This window comes from Gekko japonicus, unplaced genomic scaffold, assembly GCF_001447785.1.
Source record: "Gekko japonicus isolate JY-2015 unplaced genomic scaffold, Gekko_japonicus_V1.1 scaffold352, whole genome shotgun sequence".
Taxonomy (NCBI): Eukaryota; Metazoa; Chordata; class Lepidosauria; order Squamata; family Gekkonidae; genus Gekko; species Gekko japonicus.
This window is the reverse complement of record NW_015170899.1, coordinates 127,525-144,356: the sequence shown is the minus strand read 5'-3', so window position 1 is coordinate 144,356 and position 16,832 is coordinate 127,525. Positions and strand designations below refer to the sequence as shown.

The following is a 16,832-nucleotide window of genomic DNA, read 5'->3' as shown; positions in this document are numbered from 1 at the left end:
GCTTCAAGAGGGAATTAGATAAGCATATGGAGCAGAGGTCCATCAGTGGCTATTAGCCACAAGGTATAGATAGGGACTCTGGGGCAAGTGATGCTCTGTCATCTTGGTGCTTGGGGGGGGTCAACAGTGGGAGGGCTTCTAATGTCCTGGCCCCACTGGTGGACCTCCTGATGGCACTGGTATTTCTGGCCACTGTGGGATACAGAGTGTTGGACTGGATGGGCCTTTGGCCTGATCCAACATTGGCGTCTCTTATGTCCTTATGTAAGGTTCAGTCCCTGGTTCATCTCCAGTTTAAAAGATCAGGTGGGAAAAACTTTCACCTGAGACCTTGGAGAGCTGCTTCAGACAGACTACTGGCCTTGTGGTCTGACTAAATAAATATAAGGCAGCTTCACATGTTCATAATTCTGAAGTTTGACTATCTTGGGCTGGACACATTTTCCTATAGATGTTTCAGTTGCTGATTGTCTGACGGCTGGCTCCTTTGCCTTCTAACAGATGCTATGCTTTTGGTTGCGGAGAGATTAGAGGGACCATTCAACATCGAATCGGTTATGGATCCTATTGATGTCAAAATTTCTGAAGCCATCATGAACATGCAAGAAAACAGTATGCAGGTGTCAGCAAAGGTATAGACAACATTTTTACTACTAAATGACTTAGCTGGGTAACCAATTTGTACTGTTGGAACTTGGGGGGAGGGGAATGGCTGTAAGGCCCCGCCCCCAGCGTGCCTGGCGTCCTCCCATCACTTCCGGGTGACGTGCGTGCGGCGCGCGCGCACACCAGACGCCAGCCGTGAACCCCCCCACTCCCGGCGAAGATACACTTGGCAACCCTATTTGTGGGTCTTGTGTGCAGGGCAAAACGTGGGTCTTGAATTGGCAAGTGGAGGGAATGACACATAAGGAATTAGTCTGTTCACTGGCACCCAGCAGTGGCAAAAGTGGGAACTGCAGGAAGACTCCCACCAAGGAAGCTTCCTTATGCCAGTATAGGCTTGCCATTTCCCCACTGGGGGCGGGGGTTTGTCCACTTTGAGGGCCACCAATCTGTCAGTCCGGATCCACCCGGTGGGGGGAACCCCACCCCCAAAGTGCCCAGCACGATGATGTCACCTGGAGGTGATGTCATCACACAGGGCATGTTGCGGGAGGATGCTCTATCATTCGAGGGGAAAACTTTTTCCCTCTAATGACAGAGGCCCTGCCCACAACGTGCCCTGTGCGATGACATCACTTCCAGGTGACGCCATTGTGCACGCGCTGAAGTTGTCCCAGACCCCACCCCTGCCAGCAGCCAGTTACGACCTGTTAATCCTATGCCGGTAGGTTAGAGGGGGTTGTGGAGCCCTTCCTGTTTTTCACAAAGACCAGGATTAGCCAGGGTAATCAGCTGCTTTTGCTTTTCCTCTTTCTTTTAACCTTGTGATCGCATTCACCTTGTCCACATTTCTCATGCACACCTTTGTCTCACATCTCCATCAATGTATCAGGAGTTGGGTCTGACAATGGGGGCCCTAATATGTTGTTAAGAAACTCAATTCTTATTTCTTACCAGAGTAGACAGGCCTCCCTCTATGGCATCATCTGCACTGCTATGTCACTTCCATGTACAACCCAGAAGTGACAATGGGTAGCTCTAGGAATGGCTGGAAACTCTATGGCAGGGGTCCCCAAATTTTGAGCCTACAGGCACCTTTGGAATTTTGGCACAACATGGTGGACACAGCCACAAAATCGCTGCCAGCTGCAGGAGTTGGAGCCGGCAACAAAATGGCTGTCACAGTTTACCTTCAGGCACACAGTGAAGATCCTTCTGCTGTGGTGGCAGCTGCTGCCAAAGCAACATTTTAAAAAATCTTCACAGGAAATCAAAACTCCACTGGCCATTCAGAAGCCTTGATGGGCAAAAGTCCCACCTGACCCCACTCACTTTCTCAAAACACTTGGAGGGCTCCAAGCAAGGTGTCAGTGGGTGCCATGGTATCCATTGGCTCTACATTGTGGACCACTGTTTTACCATAGATACTCTATGGTTTTACCATAGAGTCTCTGGTGATTTCTAGAAAGGCATGATGTCACTTCTGGTTTTTCCTTGGATGTGATGTCACACCATTGTCCAGTGGTACCCCTTGTATCCCCAGCCCTCTGGACTCACACCAGTTGTGAGAACATGCCTGGCAACCACTGAATTCAGAGAGAGAGCAGTGGCGTATTTCTGAGAGGGCATTGCTCTCATATGCCATATGTGTTTTAACAAACATCTGGAGGTAATTTCAACCACATAAACTGTGGGTTCCAAGGAATTGCAGTCTGAAATCATCTGTGAAGACCTGTTTAAAAATTATAGTATATGTTTCTAAGGAGATCTTGTACAAATTTGGAAGGGGAATAGAGATTCAAAGGTCATAAATATTAACCTGAGATAATAGTTTGGATTTTCCAAAACTTGGGGGTCCAGCTTTCAAAGTTCAAGGAAAGTTGTTATTTAATGGTTTTCACCCAGATATGCATAGCGTGGGATATGGGTAAAATTGGTGTGTGTGTGTGTTAATAGTGCTGACTACAAATCGGGGGGGGGGAGAGAGACTTTTGATTTCCGCTTAGATTTGGAGAGCTTTGCCCACAAAAATCTCAGAATGTGATTCTTTTTTTTTTAATTAACACTTATTTATTTTAACATTCAACATTTAACAAACATAGTCAACACAATTGAATACCACAAGAAAGTGGACATCCGATGAAAATGCAACATTAATTACCAGATACAAGTTACATATGGTGGAAAACCTCAAAGTATTTGAAAGGCACTTTAAAATTAGTTGTATCAGAGTTGAAAACATATTCTAGGAAAGGAATGTGATTCTTTAGTTCCAAAAATATAATTTACGAAGCACCTCACTGTTTGGCTTGTAACAATGGAACGGAATTGAATCAAATGTGCCCTCAAGTTGCAGCCGACTTATGGCAACCCCATAGGGTTTTCAAGGCAAGAGACTAACAGAGGTGGTTTTTGCCATTCCCTGCATCTATGTAGCAACCCTGAACTTCCTTGGTGGTCTCCCATCCAAATACTAACCAGGGCTGACCCTGCTTAGCTTCCGAGATCTGATGAGATCAGGCTAACCTGGGCCATCCAGGTCTGGGTTCATAATAACTTAATGAAAAGTTTCTCTGCATAAATCGGCTCTTAGGGTTAACATTTTGCCATATAACTTGTTTGACATGAAGTATGGTTACCATTGGGCAGCGGGCTGATAGTTAAATTTATTCTGAAACTAAAATAGGGGCAGGCATATCCCTCCTCACTTCGCTCAGGGATTCATCTTGTTCTTGACTTGCTGCCTTTATATCTCGTGAGATTCATAACAGAGAATCCGCCTGTAGCAGGGAGGGGCAGCTCAAGGCCTTTTGTCATCCCAAGCGGCCTCATCCTGCGCCATCCCGCCAGGGGCCAGGTGTGCCACATAGTCAGCCACCATGGTGGACCCAAGCCAGATAGCAGGGGCACCGTTGCAAGAGGATGCCCATCTCCTACTTTGCTGCCCCTGCCAATTTGGCACCCACCCCGAGCAACCACTTCAATCACTTGGGCATAGAAACAGCCCTGTATTCCAGAATTGCTTCCTTAAATTTCTCCTTGGCAGCCAAAATCCTTTCAGGTCAGTGGGAAGTTCTGGTGAACGGCTAGCAACTACCCTTTTGTCACTGCATGCAACTTCAAGCAGCCGGTGTGTAGGAGGAGGAAGTGTGGGGAGGGTAAGGAACCAAGAGTGGAAGGCGCAGGCGAGGGAGCTCACATAGAGGGGCACAGGACATGTGCGAGGGAGACTCTTGTTTGTCAAGGAGCGCTTTGGTGCAGCAGGCAGAGATGGCTTCTAGTCAGCATGAGTAGATCTCCAGTGGGACAATCCTATGCGCAGTTGCTCTAGTCTAAGCACAGTACATAACATAAGAACATGAGGGACGCCAATGTTGGATCAGGCCAAAGGCCCATCCAGCCCAACAATCTGTATCACACAGTGGCCAGAAATACCAGGTGCCATCAGGAGGTCCACCAGTGGGGCCAGGACACTAGAAGCCCTCCCACTGTTGACCCCCCCCCCAAGCACCAAGAAGACAGAGCATCACTTGCCCCAGACTGAGAGTTCCCATCTATACCTCATGGCTAATAGCCACTGATGAACCTCTGTTCCATATGCTTATCTAATTCCCTTTTGAATTGCTCATACCAGCAAGCAAGTCTGTCCAAGAAGCTTTTGTAAGTGTATGGGGGTATCATCTGACACAGCCTATAAGGAAGACTCATCCAGTTGTTATCCTTGTGGTTGTTTCCTTGGTTATGGTTATGGAGGAGCTGTGGCTCACTGGCAGAGCATCTGCTTGGCATGCAGAAGGTCCCAGGTTCAATCCCTGGCATCTCCAGTTAAAAGGAACAGGTAGGAGGTGATGTGAAAGACCTCTGCCTGAGACTCTGGAGACCCACTGCCAGTCTGAGTAGACAATACTGACTGTGATGAACCAAACATCTGATTCAATAGAAGGGAGCTTCATGTGTTCATGTTTGGGTGGCTGAATCTGCCCAACCGTCTCATGACCCCATCTGACCATCCCAGTGACTCTCACTCGGAGTCCTCAGAGGAAAAACCCAAAGAGCCAGCACTAATGGTCGGGGAGGACCAGAGGGACCTGTGACTAGGGTTGGCACCTGGAGATCTCCCCCTTTTACAATTGATCTCCAGATAACCAAGATCAGTTCCCCTAGAGAAAACTGCTGCTTTGGAGGGTGGACTTTATGGAGCCCATACCCTGCTGAGGTGCTATACCCTCCCCAAACCCTGCCATCCACGGACTCCACAGTGTGCGCCGCCAGCACGTCACGGCCCAGCACGTTTTCCCTCCAACGATTGGGGCCACGCCCCCAACGTGATCGACGTGGTTGTGTCACCTCCGGGGGCTTCGGGGAGCGGAGTTCCCCCCGGGGCCCGATTCCACGGTGGCGGAAATCGGGCCTCCATAGCGGGGGTTTACCCGCCCCCACTTGGCAGCCCTACCTGCTGGCAGTGCCAGCAGTGCCCTGGGCCAACCTGCCAGAATCCGCAACGGAAACCTCACCATCCACCCCTGAAATAGTTGCCAGGCCTCCCCTGGGCTGGACTCAAACCTGGGCCTATAAACCCTTAGGACCCACTCCCGCTCTGCAGAAGTGGCAGCAGCAGAAGGCCCTGGGCCATGGAGGCATAGGGGAGGGGAAATGCCAGACTGGCTGCGCACCATCCTCTTGAAGAAGACTTCCTCTCAGGATCTTGTCCAAAGTGCAGCTCAGGCTCAGGAGCTCCAGCGCTTGCCAGCAATGCCGCTGGGCCCTATCACCTCCCAGCCTATTTAGGCTGAGTCCTGGGCAGACTACTTTGCTGGTTCAGTTGGTCCACCAGACATAGGCCTTGCGGGCCGAACGTGGTCTGCCTCAGGGCCAAGGTTCCAGTATCATCTCAGAGGAAACCTGACCGCAGAGGGCAGGACACCTTCCTCAGGTCAAGATCCTCGGCACATTTGCGTCCTGACAGTTGCTCGGGCACAAGATGCTCAGAGGGACCCATCCAAGTCTTCTTCCCATCTGTGGCTACAGGCAACAGGTCCTGATTACCTCATATTCTCAGGTTTGGCCCCCGGCAGGGTTTCTGTGTTTGCAAAACCATTTCTGACAGGCTGCTGCTAGCCTGAAGTCAGACAGAGGTCATTCACGGTCATTCAGAAACCCGGCAAAACATAATATATGACTAGGCCAAATGGCTATTGATCTCAGTTCGCACCACCAATTGATTTGGGCTTATCCCAGGGCAAGTTTGTGGCCTGCGAGAGTCACCTGGATTTCCTATATGTGACTGCCTTCCGAAAGATAACATGCAGAAGGCGATTAAATGAAACATCCACTTAACTTCATCTTTAAAGCCTTTCAGAAGCACGGCACGACGGTCGGAAGCCTCTGACCACAGTCCTTCATTCTGACACATCAATAAACAGGATCGATGAGATCAATTTTCTCCATTTCGTTTTCGGCTCGCGAGCCTCGCCCATCTGTAACACCAACCGCACCGAGGCTGTTATGACACAATCACCCGTGTTACATGTCAGCTCCTTCTGGGCCATTAGGAATCTACCTAATGTGCCTCCTTCAATTTATGCTCGTAAGACTTGCTTTATGCACTCTCATTTCAGGAGTCTTCATGTCTGTTTTCTATCGCAAGCTGCCTGCCACTGACCGAAGGGTGGGTTAGATTATAAACAGTGGGGGCAGCTGTGGCTCAGTAGTAGAGCCTCCACTTTGCAATGCAGAAGGTCCCAGGTTCAATCCACCAGCATCTGCAATTTAGAAGATCAGGTGATGTGAAAGACCTCCACCTGAGACCCTAGAGCAGGGGTGTCAGACATACGGCCTGTGGCTGGAACCAGCCCACCCAGGGCTCTTATCCAGCCCATGAGCAACTGGTCATTATCTTTTTTTGCCAGACAGAGGCTGTGCATTATGTCCCTGTATACTGTCCCAGTGCTAATGCGTAGCAGATGGTGGGAGTGGTAGGGTGGGCATCAAAGAGATACGGTAAGGAAATACCGTAAGAGTGTTAATGTTTTAAGCATGTTTGTATTTTGAGTGTCCTTTATAAAGTTTATATCTCCGGTACCTGGCATTACATTTTAGGGCACACATGGCCCAGCCAGACAAAGTGACATTTATGTCAGATCCGGCCCGCAATGCAGAAGGTCCCAGGTTCAATCCACCAGCATCTGCAATTTAGAAGATCAGGTGATGTGAAAGACCTCCACCTGAGACCCTAGAGCAGGGGTGTCAGACATACGGCCTGTGGCTGGAACCAGCCCACCCAGGGCTCTTATCCAGCCCATGAGCAACTGGTCATTATCTTTTTTTGCCAGACAGAGGCTGTGCATTATGTCCCTGTATACTGTCCCAGTGCTAATGCGTAGCAGATGGTGGGAGTGGTAGGGTGGGCATCAAAGAGATACGGTAAGGAAATACCGTAAGAGTGTTAATGTTTTAAGCATGTTTGTATTTTGAGTGTCCTTTATAAAGTTTATATCTCCGGTACCTGGCATTACATTTTAGGGCACACATGGCCCAGCCAGACAAAGTGACATTTATGTCAGATCCGGCCCTCGTAACAAGTGAGCTCAACACCTCTGCCCTAGAGATGCCAGTTTGGTATAGGACTCTAATCTGGGAGAACCGGGTTTGATTCCCCACTCCTCCACTTGCAGCTGCTGGATGACCTTGGGCAAGCCATATTTCTGTCAGAGCTGTTCTTGAAAAAGAGCAGTTTCTGTCAGAGCTCTCTCAGCCCCACCTACCTCACAGGGTGGGGGTCTTTTGTGGGGAGGGGAAAGGAAAGGAGTTTGTAAGCCGCTCTGAGACTCCAAGTGAAGGGCGGGGTATAAATCCAATCTCCTCCTCCTCCTCCTCCTCCTCTTCTTCTTCTTCTTGAGAGCTGCTGCCAGTCTCAGTAAGCAATACTGGCCTTGAGGGATCAAGGGTCTGATGCCGTATAAGGGAGTTTCATGTGTTTGTGTGATGCTGAGATATCTCTTTTTGGCTCCTCCCAGTGTCTTTATAATTGTAATGTCATATGCATGGGGGACTACTGGGACTGCAGATGTACAGAAGGAAGAGAAGGTATAAACCTTACTAACATTTTGGGGGATTTCCCCCATAAATTAAGGGTATTTTGTTTTTGAAAGGGGAGCGATACTGGGAGTTGCAGGAACAGCTTGTCCAGTGTCTCTTTTTCTATAAAAACCCAGACACACGGGGCCCAAATTCAGACCAGGACTGCAGCATAAGGGGAGGGGAGATTTAAGCCTTCTGCTTGTGCATAATTTCCCCAGTCTACAAATCCCCAAAGAGCTTCTCTTTGCCCTGCTGGGTGACCTGTATGTTTACTCCAGTGGAGCAACTAGTGGCTCCTGCAGGGCGTTTCAGCTTGGGGAAATGGCACAGGCAGGAAAGATTAATCCTCCACTTTAACTCTCAAAAGCTCATAGCCTGAAAAATTTATAGGTCTCTAATGAGAGCCAGTTTGGTGTAGTGGTTAAGTGCACGGACTCTAATCTGGGAGAACCGGGTTTGATTCCCCACTCCTCCACTCGCAGCTGCTGGATTATTTTGGGCAAGCCATAGTTCTGGCACAGCTGTTCTTGAAAAAGAGCAGTTTCTGTCAGAGCTCTCTCAGCCCCACCTACCCCATAGGGTGTCTGTTGTGGGGAGGGGAAGGGAGTTTGTAAACCGCTTTGACACACCTTTGGGTAGTGAAGGGCAGGGTATAAATCCAATCTTCTTCTCCTCCTCTTCTTCTTCTTCTTATGTGTTACCGGACTCAAATCTAGCTGTTCCCTTAGCACAGTATTTTTGATCTAAATTCAGGCCACCACACCTGATTTTTAAAGGAACATCAGTGCTGCAAGCTCCATTCACAGAATCCCAAGCATTATACCCGTTTGAGCCTTTGTCCTTTATTTAGAGAGGCACATTTTTGCCCATTTTTTGGTCTGGTTAATGATGACATCAGGAAGATAGTTTCTGTTGACCAAAATGGCACAGGGGAGGGAAGAGTTAAACCCCTCCCCCCCATGTGACTCTGATCAGACTCAGAACTTACATTAAACACCCATTGCCTCAGATCACGGTTGTTCCCAAAAGATCGCGGTAAATCGTCTGGAATTGTATAACGGGAAATAATGTTATGAGCAAAATCAGAGCGAATTTTATCTTTACTCAATGACCAACAATAGCTACGTTTACCAAGAGATTCCATTTGCATCGATCGGTATTTCTTCCATGACTTTCATACAGCTAGATGAGCACCAGCTTTAATTGGGGGGAGGCCGAGTTCTGCCCTTAATAGGGCTGCTGGTATCCCTTTTGGAAGTACCAAGATAGGCCTTTTAAAAAAAAGGTTTTGTATTACCTCCAAGCTAGAAAGCATTTGTTCTTTCCACACCCAAAGTTCTGTACCATATAGTATACGCGAGATTACTTTGCTGACAAAACGTTTAAGGGCTGGATCTGTCCTCCCTTGTTATAACCGAATCTCAGTACCACACCAATGATCTTATTTGCCAAAGATTTTAAGGAGGCAATACGGGCACTCCGGCTCAAGGTTTCCAGCTCAGAACTTACATGGCTGATATTAGCATTTTTAAAATATGGGGAAGATCCAATCAGAGGTCTCTCCTTGTCTCATCTGTTTGGATTCTTTGGTTTGGTGGGCTGCAGAAAATAAAAAAAAAGTGACATATTCCACAAAGACTTGTGAACACCTTCATCAAACACCAATAGGAAACACTCACCAAATAGGTAGTTCAGTTTTGAATATCTCCTGTATGTGTAAAGTGCTGTCAAGTTGCAGCCAGCAAGGGGCTTCCAAGGCAAGAGAAAAGCAGAGGTGGTTTGCCATTGCCTTCCTCTGCAGAATCTTCCTTGGTGGTCTCCCTTCCAAGTATCAACCCTACTTAGCTTTTGAGATCTGATGAGATCGGGCTATACCATGTCATCTTCTCATCCTGAATATCTCCTACCAAATTGTATTCTTGGGGGAGGGGAGTTAAGCATTTGGAATTAGTGACAACTTTTCAGCGAGGGGGAGACGAACCCTCTACTCTTGACAGCTGATGGTCCAGCCTTTGCATTTATCCTACATTGAGATGGATAATGTCCACACACAGAAAGGGTTTCTGCAGTATACAGGGCCTTTCTCCATGCAGACTGTGTCAGGCAGAATGATGGGCCCATCAGAGCAATGAGCACATCAGGGCATTGACTGATTTGTATGCAACCTGTCCTGTTATTCCTGCCATGCGTAATCTTCCTCAAGTCATAGTATCTGCTGGCAATACATTACGTGCAGTATTTGGTGGACTCATCTGCAACTGCTTTTATGTGGAATGTCAATGCACAGAATGACTTGTTTGAGTTTGGGCAAAGAGAACTTTTCGGTTCTTTCAAACATGGTTCATTGTCATTACTCCTCCCTCCTACATGGCTTGGTGCACATACGCCTTTCCGGATGACTTTACCATCAAGTAAAGTGAATAGGTCATTGTATATCTAACGTCTCGGGCAGAGTTTTCATCTCACTTAACACAGAACGCCCTTCAGTCAAGTCTATTCAAATATTCAGCGGCCAGTCATAAATAAATGTAGAAGCATCATGTGAACCAGCCTTAGGGGGGATTCCGTTCAGGGCTGTCAGGCCCCCACTGGGGGCTCCCATTTCCTGCAGCAGGAGACTTTTTTTTTTTTAATGGCTATAGGGCTGACAGCATGATATCACTTCTGGGGAAAACATGGAAGTGCTGCCAGTCCTCCTTGAAAATAACCAGAAACTCTGTGGCCTTACCATAGAGTTTCTAATGGCTTCTAGAAAATTGTGATGTCACTTTCAGATTTTCCCCGGAAGTGACATCACCCCATTAGCCCTATGATCACCACTGATGCCCCCCTGGTCTCCTGTTTGTTGCCTGGCCATGTCTGTCAACCCTAAATCAGATCTGTATTCTATGTTATATACGAAGCATGAGACATATCTGCACGAGCTGTTATTTTTGGCCCAAAATGTTGTCCTTATTACAATGTAAAACTTTACAGTGAAGAAATGGAGAAAGGTTTTTTGAGGCTATTTCATGGGAAATGGGGCAGTTTCCCAGTGCTGAAGCTGAGAAACCACAGATAAAGCCCTGAAGGGACACCCTTGAGGAAGCCACCCAACTTCCAAGGAAAAAATGGGGTGCAATCCCTAAATGAACATAAATGGACAAATGCTGTAGATGCTCCTCAGATGCATGATATCTGTGGCAGTCCATACTCAAGTAATTTTGCTCATTTTCATAGAATGTACTGATGATATTAGCAGAAAACCCCCCCCCTAAAATGCTTTTTGTTCAATGTAAAAACAAATAAAATCACTAAGTCCAGACTCTTTGGAAAGGGCCATTGTTGTATGGTGGACATAATACTGAGTTTGGGTTGAAGGTAACACGTTGAAATCTATCCTCAGTTTACATAGTTTGGTGGGTGGCCATGAACAATCCACCAAAAATTACCACAGTATTGTCTAGAAAAACCTGTTTGTTCAAGTGTTGATCATGAGCTTGTTGGCAGATCTCTTTGACCAGGAATAAACCGCTGCTAGATTCCATTTTGGGATGAAACATTGATGTAACTTGATATGGTTTTTCCAGGTCTTTCAAGGGTGTGGACAACCTAAACCAGCTCCAGGATTAAGATCTTCCCGCTCTGTTCCTGATAACTTTAATACCCGTTTCCGGCCCTACAATCCCGAAGAGAGGCCAACGACAGCTGCTGGTACAAGCTTGGATAGGCTGGTAAGTCGTAATTGTAATAAAGGTATCTTGATTGTCCTCAGTTGGAAGGAATCCTTTTTGGTAATTGACTCTTCCCACACCTTTGGATTATCATAGTTATTGTACAAAGAAGAGCAATGGTTTAATGAATAGCTGTTTCATCATGCCTATCTTCATGCAGTATAGTTGCAAATCCTTAAAAACCAGGATTTTAGTCTGCTAGAGCCTTCGTGGTGATTAATCTTGTCTCGTTTTTGTCCTTAACTATGGGTTGGGTTTGTTTCTCTGTAATAGCTGTAATGTTTCACCGCATGGCAACCGAAGCAGCTGCACAATAACAACAAAAAGATTTAATATCATTTTAGCAATTGGAGTCTTCTGCAATGAATATTTAGAAAAACTAGGGATACTGCAAAGTTGCACTGTGGTCCTATAGGTCTGGCTTAATCGTATGGCTTCTAGAACCAAGTTGTCCTGCTGAGCCCACCCCCAACGCACAGTAAAAATGGCCTTTCCACCCATATGGAAAGACAGAGCCCTAAGGAGAGCTACAGCCTTCTAAGCCCACTGACTCCAGCAGACTCATCTCATTGTCTCCTCCAAACTGTGCTTCGGACCCAGTGGACTGCCACCACTCACCCACCAACATCTTCCCCGGGCCAACTGAAATCTTTCACTGCTCCACTTAAATAATGCTGGACTCCCTTGCTTGGTGGCTGGAGCCAACTGGTCTTCTCTGATATAAAGTCACCTTTCTGTGCATGCCAAAGAGATACGTGCGCCATACAGTAGGCCAGTCGTCTCTCTCTCTCTGTTCTTCGCACAGTCTGCATGTTTGGCAGTCGGGAGTCTGAATGGAAAGCTGGGTCAGAGTGCGGCTTGAAAGCATTCCCACCATTTGATCTAAATCTCCCTTGTCAGGATTATTGTTACTCTTCCGATGAGATGGTGTTGAGTTGCTTTGCGGTAGATAGATCTGTTTCCTCCCGCGACAGAATTGAACATGCCAGCGACTGAAATAAGTAATCCAGAGCCTGTCACATTAAAGCGCAGTCGCTTCAACTCCCAATTAACTTTACAATACACTCATTTTTACAAGCTCCACTCATAATTAAATAAGCACTTATTGTTGTGAAGTATCCATATGCATAATGCATCTTCCGTCACTGAAGTTTAATTAAGGATTTCACAAGGCATCCACGCTGGGGCACAAAACTTGCTTTACAACTGCATTCAAAGTAAGCAGCGGTGTTCAGGCTTTTGACACTTTTTGGGCCACGCTCCGTTCTCCTTTGGCTGCACTGGTGTTTTGTTGTTTTTCCCCCCTCAAGTCACAACTCCGTTGCTAATATTATTGGCTACCACTTCTCCTACACACACATCTTACACACTCTCCAGTTAGCCTCTGCTACTCACATAGCAAGCTAGTTGCCTTTTTTGTTGCTCACCATTGATTATAATGGGCTCTGCAAATGACTGGTTTGGGGATGGGGGCAGGATTATGTCAGCAGGCACATTCGTTGCAAACGGTGCATAGGTCCTACGTGCATCTGTATGTGTGTGCACAGAGCACTCTCTCCATCAGGGCCGGTGTCAGCATACCCTGAGGTGGGTCAAGTGCCAGGGCCCTTGGGAATGTTTCTCACTGTATGGATTGGTGCTTTAATCTGAATGTGATTATTGTATATGTGAAAGCTTCTAATTTGTATTCATGGTTATACGAGATATAAATCACCAATAAGGTTTTGTATATTTTGTGTACTGAGTATACCTCTTGAATATATATTAATAGTGTATTGTACAGTGGGGTGTGGGTTTTTTGCACATAACATCACTTCTGGCAAAAAGGGGGGGGAATAGTGTCATTATGTTGGGGTGATGCTAAGTTCACCCAAAACTCTATGGTTAAACCCCAATGCAATGACATCACTTCTCTTTTCTTCTCCTTTTTGCTGGAAGTGATGTCATGTTGGCACAACTCTGGCACTCCCCACCATTCACCTACCCACTGACCTTGGAAGCACTCATGGGCAATGCAGGTAAGTATCTACCCATCTAGGACTGATGTACATCTTCCAGGTGATGCACGTAGGTTAGGGGCAGACCTTGCCACCACAATCCCATGTTCCCGCCCCCGTGTGTTCATTCTCCTGAAAATCTCATCCCCAAGTGGCCATGTGTCCCTGGAAACTCACTTTTCATTATCCCCACAAAGCTGGTTCTGGAAACGCTCTTGTGCACATTCAGTGCATTGCCTTCATTGTGCATTTCGGCCAGCCGGGATCCAGCCACTAAACTGGCCAAATCAGTGCCAATTCTGAAGGAGCTGACGCATCGGGAATAAGTGACATTTTGAAGCTGGAGTGCTTACCAGCCTTGTGAATCTAGGACCGGTGGTACCAGGGGGAAAACATTTTTGAGCAATGATGTCTGTCTGTACTAAGGATTTGCAGCAGCTGTCTTGGTGGCTTGTCCTGGGTGTCTGAAAAGCAAGCAGATCTCAGTGTAAATGAGGCCATCTGTCCTGTGCAATCCCATTAGTGTACCAGGGTGAGCTTAGCTGTATGTGGCCTTACCAAATTCTTCACAGCAGTTTTGCAGAAATAATTGGCCAATGACCAGGCTTCTCAGTTATCCATATGCTGCACCTCATGGTTAATTCCATGATGAGATGCAGGCTCGTAGCCGGAAATTTTACGGGAGGGTGCATGAGTATTCTGAGGGGGCTAGAGACTCGATCATTCCAAGTCCTGAGACTCAGTAGGTGGGGCCGTATGATGTCCACACCCCCTTAGGCATTGTACCACATGGTATCTTTGAATGTGTGTTTGGTCCAGCCTTGTTGCAGCTTCCTATGCCCCACTGCTTCCCAGGCAATCTGGACAAGAACGGCTTTTACATGTTCCTTTTCATCTCCATACTGAAAAGGCCTACAGACTTTTTAAAAATGAAGCTGGAAACTCAGTTTCCCACTAGCGATGAGGAATCCCTCACCCCCAGCTCCTGTTTCCTGCCACTCCTCCTGGGGCCATCAGGAGAAAAATAGTCAGTGATGACTTGACATAACTTCCAGGGAAACCCCAGAAGTGATGTTATTCTATTCTAGAAATCACCAGAGACTCTGGTTTTAGAATCCTAGAGAGGCATGACATCACTTCCAGATTTTCCCCTGGAGGTGACATCTCACCATTGCCTAGTAGCTCCCCCGTGTCCCCAGTGTTCCCTCTAAGCTGAGTTAGTGTGAGCTAGCTTACAGTTTCTTAGCCTCTGGTTCACACATTTTTGTCTCAGCTCAGGAAGGATGGCTCCAGAGCAAACTAATTTATGCAGCAGCCAAATGGCTCGCTCACAACTTTAATGCCAGGAGCTCACAAAGTAGAGTTTTTGCTCACAAGACTCCACTGCTTAGAGGGAACACTGGACTCCCACCAATTGCAAGGCCATAGAATTCAGATGGGGGGTGATGTTGTATTTCTAATAGGGCATTGCTCCCATATGCCACAGGTAGCTACAGACCTGATTGGATCCAAATTGGGGGGGGAAACAAATGTGTTGCTATTCACATTTCTTTTTTTATGAATTCATTAGTCACTTTGCTAAGGAAATAAAACATTCTCAACTCAATCTGCAAAAGTAAAGGCATAATACTTTCAGTTAAAATACTCCCAGTAAAAAAAATGTGAATATTAGCAGCCATAAAATAAGTAAACAACAGCAATTGTATTAATTAAAAATCCCACCCCATAGATCATCTGTGGTTAGGTAAAGTCTTCCAAAAGCAATATTTAGCAGTAAGTAGAAGAAGTAGGAGGTGGTTGAGATTAGCATCTCCAGTTAAAAGTAGCAAAGGACTCTTGTTTGAGAAGAGGTGGTCCGAATAAGCATTAGGGCTAGATGAAACAGCAGTCTGCCTCAGTATATCCTTCATAAGAGCTTCCCAAGGTCGCGTGGCCGACATCTCTGAGAGACCAAACTGCTTGAACAGAGAGACCTTTGTCTTGACAAGAACATAGCAGTTGCTTTGTATGAACATACAAAGCTCCATATAGTCCATATTTCTGTTTCAAATGGTGACCAGTCAAATATTCATGGAAGTAAGGCAGAAGAGTGACGACTAGTCCTGCTGTTTATCCTCAGTATGCCATCCTTGGACATCTATTACCTCTGGTCACAGATATTTCATTGACTGATTGTCACATAGGTATTGATAAGACCTGTCTTCCATGGTGGTTGTGATCCCATAAGCTATTTTTATGTCCCTACAACAGTTCAGAACCCAGGAGCTTCCGCCCTTCAACTCCCAATGGCACCTATTCCCAACCATTTGTCAAATCACCATGGATAGGCTGGTCTCCCAGATGATTTTCCGGTTTTCTCACTCCCTGCTATGTTAAAATGCCATGGTGCAGAGTAGTGGAATGGGTGGAAGTAGTAGAGCATATAGTTGAGTTGTCCTGGTTCTCTAGTAGAAGGCTAGAGAAAGACCCCTATCTGAGATCTTCCTGAGCTACTGCTAAATCAGAGTAAGTTGGGCTCTTTTTGTAGCAAGAACTCCTTTGCATATTAGGCGACACACCCCTAATGTAGCCAATCCTCCAAGAGCTTACAGGAGCCCCTGTAAGAAGAGCCCTGAGAGTAACCAAATGTGGGCTAGATGAACCAGTCGTATAAGTCTTCTTTGTATGTTCATATACGTCACATGACTAACACTAGATATGAATAACTGAACTTGTTCCAACCCAAATGAACATGTTTGGCATTACCTGAAATAGAAGAAACCATAGGGTTGCCAACCTCTAGGTTGGACCCGGAGATTTTCTGGGATTACAACGGATTTCCAGATGACGGAGATTTGTCCTCCTGGAGAAAATGGCCGCTTTGGAGAGTGGATTCTGTGCCCCCGTATCTGGCTGAGAGCCCCCCCCTCCCCAGACTCTACCCCAAAATCTCCAGGAATTTCCCAACCTGGAGCTGGCAACCCTAAGAAAACACCACCGCCACCCCAAAAAAAACTGGACTTATAATGGGACCAAAATGAACAGGAGGACTTTGAAAGAATGCTGCCTTTGAGGTCTCCCAGATAATACGCTGCCAAATTGTTTTGTATTGATTGATCATAACGCAGTCCAATGCGAGGCAGTCCGGAGCATTTAAAATGAAGCGGGGGACACCTCTGCCTTCATCAAAGCATCAGTCTTGGTCAGTATAAAACCAGAATGTGTCTGTCTGTAAAACAGTCACATGGGTATGGAGGTGGGGTAAAAACATCAGACCCACCAAGGACCCACAACCAAGCCGCCCAATCTGCTTGTGTCTCCCCTGGCCTAAACGAAATGGCACATGTTTATTTCCACTTTGATTTCCGTTCACGCGTTGAGCTGAAGTCACCTCGTGGAGGTTTTTGTGGTTAGAAGAAGAAGAAGAAGAAGAAGAAGAAGAAGAAGAAGAAGAAGA

The 16,832-nt window shown here is 46.7% G+C and overlaps 1 protein-coding gene across 1 annotated transcript in view; it reads left to right on the top strand.

The window, feature by feature from the left end:
• GPC6 (glypican 6) overlaps positions 1-16,832 on the top strand; it is an 854,380-nt gene that overhangs the window by 763,707 nt on the left and 73,841 nt on the right. Inside the window, exons 4-5 of the mRNA XM_015418597.1 lie at positions 502-632; positions 11,256-11,399. Coding sequence (XP_015274083.1) covers positions 502-632; positions 11,256-11,399 — 275 coding nt within the window. The remainder of the gene's footprint in view (positions 1-501; positions 633-11,255; positions 11,400-16,832) is intronic.